Genomic DNA, 12735 nt, shown 5'->3' on the forward strand with positions numbered 1-12735 from the left:
AAGCAAGATAATAAAAAAGCATACATTACAATGTCGATAAAGAATCAAGGTTAAGCAAGCATGAGTTTCAGAAAGGTGAAGGTCGTGAAGAATGCTGCTCGTGAGTAAAGAAGAGTCACCAAGGGACCCAACTTGTACGAGTAGCTTTGCAGGCTTGGAAGCAAAAGTGTGATGGTCAAGGGTTGTCATGAGAGAAAGGTGGAGGACTTGGGACATCATCACAATTGCAATCAACCGGTGAAAGCAATATCTGAAGTTTGGCTTGCATGGACATGAACACATATCAAATTTGTGCAAGAAGCTCGTGCAAAATTCTCTATGAAATAGCCTCCCAAATCCAGCAACCTTGAGTTATAAGGGCCAACACCATGGAGGAGATAAAGAGGCTGAAAGAAGTACAAAAAGAATACGCTTGTCATTGGCATGGCTGCAATCATCCTTTTCTTTTTTTCCCTTACTATCGACAATGTTGTTGGCCATGGTGACAAAATAGGATGCTACCTTTCTAGCGCATAGATACACAAGACGAGGAAATCGATCTACTAAGATTTTTTTTTTTGGGGGGGGGGGGGGGGGGGGAGGAAAGGACTACGGTGGAATCCTAGGAGGACCCTTTAGGTGAGACTATGAAGGAGTGAGGAGGGAGCAATCTCAGACTCCCAACAAGAAAAGGAGTCTGCTATTAGAGGGGTACAAAGAACTGATGAAGCAAGGGAAGGTAGTGTGGCAAAGAGAGTCAAAAAAGAGGATGAGAAGGATCGGTGCTTGAGATGATGACCATCTAAAGATGCATAGGTTGAGGAGTGAGTAGTAGAAGAGGAGGACGGGAATGTACATGCTTCAAATGATAAGGGTTAATAAAGATGCTAAGCAGAGGAGGGAGACACAAATCCCATTGTAAGCTTACCAAGGCCCATAGCTCCCTAAATAAGAGGGTATCTTCTCGATGTTTGATGACATGGGACAAGAAGCTCATCTTCTTGCCCTTGATTCTGATCTTTCCCTTACTTGAGGTACCAAGTATGGATGATTTGGATACGATGATGGAGGAACTAAAGAACAAAAAGGAAAGGGAGAAGGAGGGCGGGTAGGAGGGAAGAACTACATAGAGTGAGTGTAGATTTGGGGATGGGGGTATCATTGCATGAGGCTTGAGAGGGAAAATTGCATGGAGACGCACATGGAGAGGAGAGAAAGAAAGAAAGAAAGAAAGAAAGTCTATTAACGTCCAGTGGAGACCAAAAGGTCTATGGGACAGCAAGAAACCCTCTACTACATATGCGTTAGGGAGGGCACATGGCAGCTCCCAAGCAGTGCAAACGCAACCCCCATTATTTTAGAGTACCTACATAATAGTCTGAAAGAGTAAACAACCATACATCAGTTTAAGACTGAGAGTCTTTTGGTTTTGATTTAAACTCTTTGATTAGGGCTACGCCTTCACAGTAAACTGCCCATTTTCCGTCCAACCCTGACTTTAGCTAATTCAATTGCCTTATTCTTGAGTTGAGCTTGTGTAAGCTCCTCTGCTATCCATACTTTGGTACCCTTCAACTTGTAAGATTGTCGAAGAAGCTTGATCCGCATATCTTTTGACTTCAGTGTAAGGATTGCATGATCTTTATAGTGCATAATAGAAGTTGGCCTGGAGTCGTCATCATCCTAATCATCATCATCCACCCATTCAATGTTGGGCAAACTTGCTTTGACCTTTGTCAATGTTTCACTATATGTGTCCTCTTCTTTGTACCAATCTTCTGGGAGTCCCCCTATTCTAATCTTCAGTACATTATCACATCTAGCTTTGTGTTCTTTAATCTCTGCTTGAATATGAGACTTACTTGCTTTGGTGTCCACTTCCACAATCACTTCCTTCTTAGGAATTTGTACTTCAATGTGAACAAGATCTTTGACTGTAGAGACTAGCTGCGGAGTAGGGGGGGAATCCTTACAAGATATCACAACCTCATTAATTACTGCCTGCTTACCAGGACCTTCCAGAATGTGAAGCCGAGCCTTTACTTCTACCAGTTCCAATCGTAGTTCTCTCACTTCTTGTTGCAGAAAAGAAATCTGATTTTGTTGCCCAAGGATGGGTCATTTTGAACCTTCTTGTTGGTAATTCCATGCATATGGAGAGGGTGTCATGGCTACAACTGCAGAGTACCGAGTCCTGACGGAGATCGAAGGAGTTGAGGAGGACATGAAGGAGAGGGTAGGCCAATCCATAATTGGTTGTCTATTGAACCCCAAGCTTAACCTAACCCGCTGGTTGGGTCGGGAGTTTAGCCCAACTCGGGGTTAGGGTTAGTGTGTTTGCTACTAGCTGAGGTAACTGCTAGCTGAGGCAAAGGGCTGACAGGTGGAGGGCTGCTAACGGGCTGACGAGCTGTTGATGGAGAGGCACGGACGGAGGGGTACAGGGAGGTACGGGCTGCTGAAGGAGAGGTATGAACTGTTGACGGAGAGGTATGGGCTGCTGTAGGAGAGTTACGGACGGGCTGTGCGGAGAGTTACGGATGGACAAACGAAGAGTTACATACAGACGGGTTGTATGGAGAGTTACGAACGGGCTGTACGGAGAGTTACATATGGAGAGAGTTACGTACGGGCTGTACAAAGAGCCCGGACTGGGGGGCCTCTCTCAGCTTTTGATGGATTCCTCGAGGCTAGACTACGCAGCAAGATAGCCAAGTTACCAAAGAGGGGTAAAGGGGGCAAAGGGTTTTCTCTTCTCCCCTTAAATTTAAATTTCAAAGTTGTGGGAAGGTAGGGGAAGTGTGGAACGGCAAGGTGGCGAGGGAAGAGGAGTGAGGGAGCATCCATAAGTGGAAAGGGTGGATCTTGGTGAAGAGAGGGTGAGAAGGCAAGGAGGGCAAAAAAGAAACCCTACCAACAAGCAAGTGGAGAGTAAGGGCGAGAAGTGAGAGATGCGAACGAGTAGGGAGGGAAGGACTGAGTAGGGCTTGAGAAGGGTGGCAAGTGGCAAAGACAGAGGATGAATGAGGGTGGACAAAGCGAGAAGATAGTAAGGCAATGAGATGGCGCCGAGCACAAAGAGAGGGAGGAGCAAAGCACTGAGAGATGACAAAAAGCAAGCAAGCAGGGAAGGAGACCATGAGGGCACAAGTGGCAAGTGGGAGAAAGGAGGTTCAAATAGGAGACCATGAGAGCACAAGCAGCCAGTGGGAGGAAGGGAATAAAATAGGAGACCATGAGGGCACAAGTAGCAAGTGGGGGAAAAGGGGGTCAAATAGGGTGGCGTGAGTGAAAAGGATAGTGAGCACCACAAGGGAAGGGATAACTAGGGCACAAGAAAGGGGGGAAAGGAGTGGCAAGGGCAAAAGAGGGGCAAGTGGGAGGTGCTAGTGCCTTGAGGAAGGGAGAATAGTGATGGGACATTGACATAGGTGGGACGGGGAGTCAAGCATGGTTGAATTGCTTTTCTTTTATTTACTTTGGGCTACATATGTTTGGCACCAAGGAGAGGGCTAGGTGGCCCACTAAGTTGGGGGATTGGCTAATCACCAATAATTTGAAGAACTCGGCCTTCCTATCAATTAAGCCTAGTGCAAATAAGTATACTAGTCCTAAGGAAATCTTCCAAGTGTATGCAATAAAGCTTACCTAGAATTTTCATCCTAAGGCCTCGGTAAGTTTCTTTCCCTCAGCTTACCTTTCCTCTTCAAGTCCACAAGCAAAGATTGGAAAAAGGGCCAAGGAGATGGGATATGGCATGGTTCCCTTTTTCTTCTTCCCTCCTGTATTTTGAGAAAAGAGTAAGAAAGATTCGGGGGGGGGGATGGGAGTAAACAAGAGAGAGAAGGAGAAGGCAAGAGTGCCATCTAGAGTTATGGGTTTTAGGGTTTAGGGAGCAAGGCGAGAGGCTTTGGGGTTGGGGAAAAGAGACGATAGGGAGAGTAAAGGTGATGACTCACAGGGTTTTACGAAAGAGGAGGCCAAAAGGAAGGGAAGAAGTGAAGGGAGCACAAGGAGGTTGAAAAGTGGAAGTGTTGCCTCGGTGAGGAAGAGCGGGAAAGGCAGGCATTTACAAAGAACCAAGCCCCCAATCCCTATTGCTAATGTGAAGCCTCCCCATTTCACCTCTCTCTAGCATGAAGTTTGTTATTAGTTGGATGGTATTGCTTTATCCTGATTAACAAGCCACTTAAGAGCATTTGCTAGGAGCACATCCTTGCTAGGAAAAGGGTCAATTAATGTGCAATGCACTTATTGAAATTGCTAGAATACAAGAAGGTCAAGCCGCCTACTACAAAGCTCTTCTTTTGAAGGTTACAGCCATGCTAGGCCTTGAAGTGCTTTTATCAAGCTTACTATGTGAGGGCTCCCTCTCAAAGGTGTTCCTCCAATTATCTGAGCTTGCCAAAGGCAGTCCACCATGCTGCCTCTAACTCTTTGCATATTGATTGGAGGACCCTAGTTATAAACCTATGGAGCTCAAAAGGAATAGTTGCCTCTAAGTCATAAATGAGCTCAAATGGGATTTGGCCAATGCTTTCCTAAGAGGTCCCTTGTAGGTGTATAAGGCAAGGAAAGGAAATGTCTAAAGTAGTAAGCCTCTCATAGGTGATACAGAGAATGCTGCATAGGATTGCTGTTGGTTCTTTCTATCTAGTTCATTGCCAATGAGCAAATGAGTAAAGGCCTTGTGAACGATGGCCGACGATTGGACTAGCTTCGGTTGTGATCAGCCCTACTGGGCAACTGAACCTTCAAAAGACGGAGTTGAGGAGGAAGTTGACCACTCTATCAGCTGCATAGTCCTTGAATGCTACTACCCTTGGCTCATTGGGTCCCATAATAGGCGGCCACAAGAATCTACATGTTGAATGCTTGGTGACAGCCTTAATGGACCCAAGAAAATTGACTCTCCATTTAGACCATGGAGCTATTTGGTGCAGAAGTATAAAGCACAAGTCTCCATTCAAAATAAAGGAGCTATTGGTGTAGAAAGATAAAGCGCACTGGGAAAAAAAATTGGCTGAAAGGAACTCTAAACTATACGGAGTGAGCAATATTACAATGAAACAGTTACTAAGTAAAGCTCCCTCTAAGGTGGCACTCTCACACACCGATAATGGAGCTAAGGAGAGCAACTAGGAGACAAGATTCTTCCCTATGACTCAGTTGCAAAAGCTCTCAATAAGATTCTTCCCTATTACTCGTTCAGGAATAGGGAATGCACATGTAGTTCTTTTGCATTTGGATAAACTATAAAACATCAAGGTCAGTCACATGTTGTCTAACCTGTATTACAGTAATGTTTTACATGAATCTTAAGCCTTTCCCTTAGCAATCAAAAACACCAAATGCAGAAGACCAAAACTAAGAGAGCTCTTTTAATCCACACATGGAAAGAAGACGTTTTGTTTACCTATCTTGACTCATTATGGAGTTCATGGAAACGATGTGCAATGAGGTGGCAATAAGACTCACTTATGGATCTATGCTCCTAACACAAGCTGTTCCATCAAGGCTAAAGAAAGTAGAGGTTGCAAATGTTACCACACTAGTTGAAATTACGTAAGAATACCACAAATTTCAGGCTGACGTGACCATAAACAAAGCAGCAATAACACTACCTGGATTTCAGTCTCCATGATTGCAAGTTCGCTTTTGCAATTCAATAATACATCTTCTTTCTCGAGCAGCTGATGAAAAGTGAGATCAACACAATCAGAGTAGCAATGATTTATAACCTTTTTTGGTTTCAACATGAGCTTGCAGGTTGTATCATGTTCACATAGTCACTAAGCATATAAAATAAAAAATCTCCTGCCACAGTGTATACAAACAGTATTCAAATAAGGTGACCACAGCCGTTAGCTCTAGGTAGCATTTGCCCAAGCCTTACACAGTCGAGAAAGACACACGTACCATACAGCCCCAACATCAAGGGTAAAGATGAGTAAAAAGATACAAATTATTGAATTCCTTTTCCCCAAAAGAAAAAGAAATGATTGAATTCCATATTTACAATCAAAGCTCTCAGCCAAAAAGTGGTCAACCTCTCTTCGAAGACGACGACCATAATGATTAGCTTCACTTAGCTTTTGCATAAGTTTGGAGCGCATAGCACTTTCTCGTATGGCTGCCAGCTGTGAGCAACAGAATTGCATTAAGGTGAGACAAGTTCCATAAAAGCAGACAAACACACATCATGAGCCTATATTTTTCCAAAATCAAAGGGAGAACAAGTTCAAAAACCACATCTCCATTTTAAAGCATCAAAGGACCAATAGAGATGATACTCATTGTCAATGAGAATAAGACAATCATGTACTTAAATGTGTTGAAGCATATATGCAAACAAAAGTGAGGAATCTGTGTTCCATATCACGCTTACAACATTGTGGACCTCCCTCGATAATTTGTAGAGTATAAGCATACACAGTAGTATATCTTGCCAACAGCTAACAATATGGTATCTCTATAAGCTTTCAGTAGATGCTTGCAAAAAAATGGAGACCAGAACATCGAATGTGCAATAGAATAGAGTAAGAAGAATACAAAGGGGGATAAGGTTCTGTCTTAGTGACAAACCTTATCCTTCACTAACCGTAGTTAGTGAACTAACTGTGGTTAGGGGGAAAAACCTCGAAATGAGGGAAAAGTACCCCTAACCCACTTATTGACTTTACATTGGTCACTGCCTAGAATTTATCAATAATTCTAACACTATTTTTTGCTCTTTGCTTTTTGAAATATGCAATTATAAATACTCTAGATGGGAAGTAAGAGCCACCATCTAGAGGGGGCAGATTAGACCCCATGAGGCGTCGTCTCTCTTCTTTTCTCCTTGTTTTCTTGTTCTTGGTTTCTATGGTTTTGGTAAATAATGAATTTGTGAGCATGTCTATTTCCAATTTTTTTATTACAGTGGTATCAGACTTGGCTACGCTCTAGCCATATTGAAAACGAGCGACATGATTTTCAGCAATCTGATGACATAGTCATTCACATAATGTTCTTTTTGATCACTAGGTTTTGAGTACATATGCAAAACTTACCAAAGATGCTTCAAAACTTGGCACTACAAGTGCTATTGACAAAAATGGCCCGCGTTGACTTGTTCAAAGCGTATGCACCGGTTATTTTGAGTGGCTGGATCACTATATTCCGACTTAAGCTAAGAAAGTTATGGTTGTTTCTTTTCCCTGCCTGCTGTCAAAGAATTGGTAGAAATAGTCTTTGGACAGGAAGATGGAGAGCCACGACCAAAGATGACTTAATCTTAGGGCATGGGCATGAGGACAAACAAAAGATTCATATTTTCATAGAATGAATGAAGTTAATTTGAAGCAAAAGTAGCGTCATGTGATTTCAAGCATGGAAGTCGTACGAAAATCGCAACAAGGATGTCCCTCTCCTAGGCAGAACACCAAGGCTAATTAATTTGGAAGAAATAGAGTTTCAAAAATAGAGGGCGTCCTAAAACAATTTCAAGGGAGAATGTTTTTGCACAACTATTTTGAATCATGAGACTTGCGAAGCTGCTTCGACAAAGTATCTACTCAATGAAGGCGAAGAGCGCAATTGAAAACTCAAATCAAGGAGGAATTCAAAGCTACAAACTCGCTGAGCAACGAATTGGAAAGCATGGTGATAGCTCTTCATGACAAAGGAGATACGCATTCTTTCCTCCATATTTTCATTTTGTTTGCTTTTAGTATATAGGTTTTCATTCTCTCTTATATTTATTCATATAGAGACAAGAAAGAATGGCGGTTTAAGGGTGATAAAGAGTGATAAATCATATTAAGGTTAGATTATCTAGGTGGCTGATGATTGAATAATACTTCTCCTTTAAAGATTGAAAAATACTTCTTTGAATTCTCAAAGAAAGATAAGGAAATATTTTGTGGGGGTTAAAGGTCACTGTGCCTTAACCCCAGTTATGTACAATACTCAAACACATATATAAATGAATGAAAAAGAAGATTAGGGTGGTTCTGCACCCACCAAAACTTGTGTGGCTCTCTGTCTCTCTCTCTCACTCTCTCTCCCTCTTCCATTCTTGCTTCCGTTGAGAGCACTCTCAACTGGTATCAGAGCCCGAGTGATCTAGCTGAGCGTGCGTGAATGCTGGAAGCTCAGCAGCTCTGTGGGAGGAAGGAGAAGCTTTGTGGGAAGCTTTGTGGGTGACTTTACTTGCATCCGAGTGTGCAGAGACCTTGGAGGAACCTTTGGAAAAGTCACTTTGGCTTTGCGAAGTGGTTTTGAGAGCCTGTTAAGAGCTTTCAAAGAAAAAGTCGTTTTTTGAGCTTTTCCCTGTTCCGTTCGATGACAGAGACTCCATATTGACTTGTAGAGGCAACTATTGCTTGCTTTTGGTGTCCACATTACTTCAGGAGCTTGGAAACACCTTCATTCTTGAATCTGGGATCATTTCATTGGATTTCTGACTCACTGTGTCAGTTCCTGCGTTTTTTGCCCGGGTGTTGGAACTCAAGTTTGGAGCAACCATTTGCAGATCTGTCAGTTCCGGTGGACTCAGGAGGTCCTAAAACTTCTATGTTGCTCATCATTCGCACTCCGGTGGAGTTTACAGATAGCTCTGTTTCCAAAAACGTTTTTCAGTCTGTGTGTTGGACCCAGTGATTGAGGCCACGGTTTCCAAAACCGTCTATCCCATTGCGTTCCGGATGCCCAAAAACCCCTACCTATCAGTTCTTGCGTGATTCGGTGGACGATTTTCAGAGTTATAAATCTCTGTGTATTCGATTTCGTCTCTCTGTTATGCATTTTTCATACTAAGGTTTTGAAACCTTAGATTTATGCCACATGGCAGTGGATAAGTGTTGACTCCCATTTCTCACTCATCGGTTGGGATTTTGGAGTTCTGGCAGAAGAGAGATATTTGCAGATTTTCTTGCTGATTCCGATTATGCAATGGCGCCCATGTTTTGAGGCATCTCAGGTTCTATTTTCAGTAGCGCTCATTACCGTGGGACTATGATTTCTTGAGCATACCTTATGCAGATCACTCTGGTTGCAGTTTGAGCAGTGTGCGCTCATTCGTGGTATGCATTGGGTTGCAGTGGATGATTTATAGGCCATTTGGATGCATTGCGGTCCTTGTTGGATGCACTGATAGGCCCAAATTGCCTTGTGGGATGCTATTTTTTATGGACGCTTTGCACATGGATGCTATTTTAAGCTGAGGGACAGCTTTGACACATTGCAGGTGATGCACTGATAGTGCTATGCTCTCTTGGATGAGACATTATTGATGCATATGCCAGTGGACAGTGTTTATGCTTGAGTCATTTGGCACTTATTGGCATTTTCTTTTGGGCCAGATTTGCTCATATGGATGCATAGTATATGCACATGAGTCAGATGCATCTTTTGATGCTTTGAGCTTTGAATTTTGGTGATATTTCACTCTATTGTGGCATACACATTTGGGTGCACCTGGTATTTGGTGTGATTCTCTCTTGAGGCACTAGCATTTGGGATTTTGCTTTATTTGCATCATGGCATCCTCTTCCATGCCTGAAAAGGAGTTTTTCAGCATTAAAAAGTTTGATGGGACAAACTTTTCTTTGTGGAAAGAACAGATAAGGGATGTGCTTATTCAAAAGAAGCAGATTAAACCCTTGGCAGGGATTGAAGCTAAGCCTGCAAATATGTCTGAGGATGATTGGAATGAGTTGGATGCATTAGCAAAGTCTACTATTAGACTTCATCTTGCAGAGTCAGTTTATTTCACAGTAGTAAATGAGCAGACTACGAAAGATTTGTGGAAGAAACTGTGTGCCACTTATGAAAAGGAAACTGCCTCTAATAAAGTTTACCTCATGAAGAGGTTGTTTGAGCTGCAGATGAAGGAAGGGGTCTCCATTGCTTCTCACTTGAATGAATTCAATATTATTTTCAGCCAGCTTCAGGCTCAGAAAATGAATTTTGATGCGGAGACTAAGGCAATATTTCTCTTATGTTCATTGCCATCCTCATGGGATACCTTCCGTACAGCTGTCAGTAACTCTGCACCTGGTGGAGTACTAAAATTTGATGATGTTGTGGGTAGCTTGTTGGCCGAGGAGATTAGACGGAAGTCTATGGATGGCAACAAGCAGGATGCAGCCTTAAATGTGCAAAGGGGCAGATCACAGTTCAGGGGGAAGTCCCAAGAAAGAGGGAAGTCTCGTAGCAAATCCAAGGCACGGAACATTGAGTGTTACCACTGTGGCAAGAAGGGCCATATGAAAAAGGATTGCTACAAGCTGAAAAGAGAGCAAAAGGATAAGAAAAAGAATACAAATTGGGGTGCAAATAAAAAGAAAGAGAGTCCAAGGGAGGACAAAGGAAAAGTGAAGATCGAGGAGATCAATGCAGTCACACATGATAGTGACAATGATGTTCTCTTCATGTCTACTTTATCTGCAGAGTTGCTTACCACCTCAGATGATGCATATTCCCAGGATTGGATTTTGGATTCTGGTGCTTCATTCCATGTTACTCCCCATAGGGAATGGTTCTCCACTTATGATAGTGGAAAGACAGGTTGTGTGCATCTTGGAAATGACTATGCATGTGACATAGTGGGAGCAGGTGACATAAAGTTTTCTTTTGCAAATGGGTATGCATTTGTTTTGAAACATGTGAGACATGTGCCTAAGCTGACCAAGAGTCTTATTTCAGTGGGTCAGCTAGATGATGCTGGTTTTCACACCACTTTTGGCTTTCAGAGTTGGAAAATTCAAAAGGGCTCTATGCTTTTGGCCAGGGGTGCCAAGTGTGGGACTTTGTATCCCTTACATGTATCAGGGGTATTTGATCATGTTGTTGCAATAACCGAGCAGCCAAGCACTTCTCTATGGCATTGCAGGTTGGGGCACATGAGCCAGAATGGAATGAAACTCTTATGCCGTTTGGGTTATGTACCGCATTTGAGTTTCTCTGATTTTGAATTTTGTGAGCACTGTCTCTATGGGAAGCAGACTAAATCAGCCCATAAAAGAAAAGGAAAGAAAGAGTTTGAAATGCTTGATTTGGTGCATTCAGACGTATGTGGTCCCATGCCTACACGGTCATTAGGCGGGGCTGAATACTATGTGACATTCATTGATGATGCAACTAGGAAAGTGTGGGCTTATGCTATAGCTCGGAAGAGTGATGTGTTCCAGGTATTTCAGAAATGGCTGGCCTTGGTTGAGAATCAGTCAGGTAGAACGCTTAAATGCCTACGGACTGATAATGGTGGAGAGTATCTCTCTCATGACTTTCAGCATTTCTGTGCTACACGTGGGATTAAGAGGGAGCTCACATCCCCTCGTACTCCAGAGCAAAATCCAGTTGCAGAAAAGATGAACCGTACCATTCAAGAAAGGTTGCAATGCATGCTTTCCAATGCAAGTCTTTCTGGTGGTTTTTGGGCTGAGGCAATGAAGACTGCAGTGCATGTGATCAATAGATCACCTAGTAAGAGTTTGGATGGTGGTATTCCTGAAGAGGCATGGAGTGGCAAGAAGCCCTCTTACTCTCATTTGCGTATATTTGGGTGTGAGGCATATGCACATGTGCCAAAAGAGCTTCGAAAGAAGCTAGATCCTAAGTCTAGGAAATGCATCTTTATGGGTTATGGTGAAAGTGGAGAGATGGGCTATCGTCTCTGGGATCCAGAAGCAAAGAAGATCATACGCAGCCATGATGTGGTCTTCAATGAGAAGAAGATGCATAAGGCACCCATGAGGGATGTGGAAATGAGGAGAATCACTTTCCAGGATGTGAATCCACCTGCATATGTTGATAGGCAGCAAGCTGTCCATGCACCAAATGTGCAAGAAATGGTACAACCAAGTACTCCCACAAGTATACAATCAAGGGTAGATGATGGATCATCTATTGGTGGAAATGATGAGCCAAATGTGGCTGATATGCAAGTGGGACAGCAAGCTGAAATGCCCTTGAGAAGATCATCTAGAGTGTCTAGACCGCCTGATAGGTTTGTTCCAGGGGTAGACTATGTGATGCTTACTGATTGCAGGGAGCCTTCTTGCTACAAAGAGGCTATGATGCGTGAGGATCAACGCAAGTGGGAGTATGCTATGCAATCAGAGATGAGTTCACTTATGAAGAATAAGACTTGGGACTTGGTTTCTTTGCCACATGGAAAGAAAGCATTGCCATGTAAATGGGTCTACAAAATGAAGGTCACAGGTGATGATGTGCCTAGGTACAAGGCCCGTTTGGTTGCTAAAGGGTTCAAGCAAGAGAAGGGTGTGGACTTTGATGAGATATTCTCTCCGGTTGTGAAGATGACCACACTTAGATGCATGCTTGGACTAGTGGCAGTAGAGGATATGGAGCTTATGCAAATGGATGTCAAGACAGCTTTCTTGCATGGGGATTTGCATGAGGAAATTTACATGGTTCAGCCAGAAGGCTTTGAAGAAAAGGGCAAAGAGCATTTAGTTTGCAAGCTGAAGAAGAGTCTCTATGGTCTTAAGCAAGCACCTAGAGAATGGTATCAGAAGTTTGATGCTTTCATTCGATCCCAGGGTTTTAGAAGGAGTGAAATTGATCACTGCCTCTACACTAAAAGAGCTAAGGATAGTAGCCTGATAATCCTGGCACTATATGTGGATGATATGCTATTGGCTAGCAAGAATACTTATGAGCTAGATGCATTAAAGGCCAAGTTGCATGAGGCCTTTGATATGAAGGATTTGGGATTTGCAGGTCATATTCTTGGTATGCGCATCACGC

General features: G+C 43.0%; 1 protein-coding gene across 1 annotated transcript in view; it reads right to left on the minus strand.

The window, feature by feature from the left end:
- The window catches only part of LOC147889924 (PROTEIN TARGETING TO STARCH (PTST)), a 106270-nt gene that overhangs the window by 36946 nt on the left and 56589 nt on the right, over positions 1 to 12735 (minus strand). Inside the window, exons 3-4 of the mRNA XM_087390639.1 lie at positions 6030 to 6119; positions 5604 to 5672 (exon numbers count right to left, since the gene is read on the minus strand). Of these exons, the coding sequence (XP_087246765.1) occupies positions 5604 to 5672; positions 6030 to 6119 (159 nt within the window). The remainder of the gene's footprint in view (positions 1 to 5603; positions 5673 to 6029; positions 6120 to 12735) is intronic.

Source organism: Dipteris shenzhenensis, chromosome 19 (genome assembly GCF_047967505.1).
Source record: "Dipteris shenzhenensis isolate YYH24624 ecotype China chromosome 19, Dip_SZ_1.0, whole genome shotgun sequence".
NCBI lineage: Eukaryota > Viridiplantae > Streptophyta > Polypodiopsida > Gleicheniales > Dipteridaceae > Dipteris > Dipteris shenzhenensis.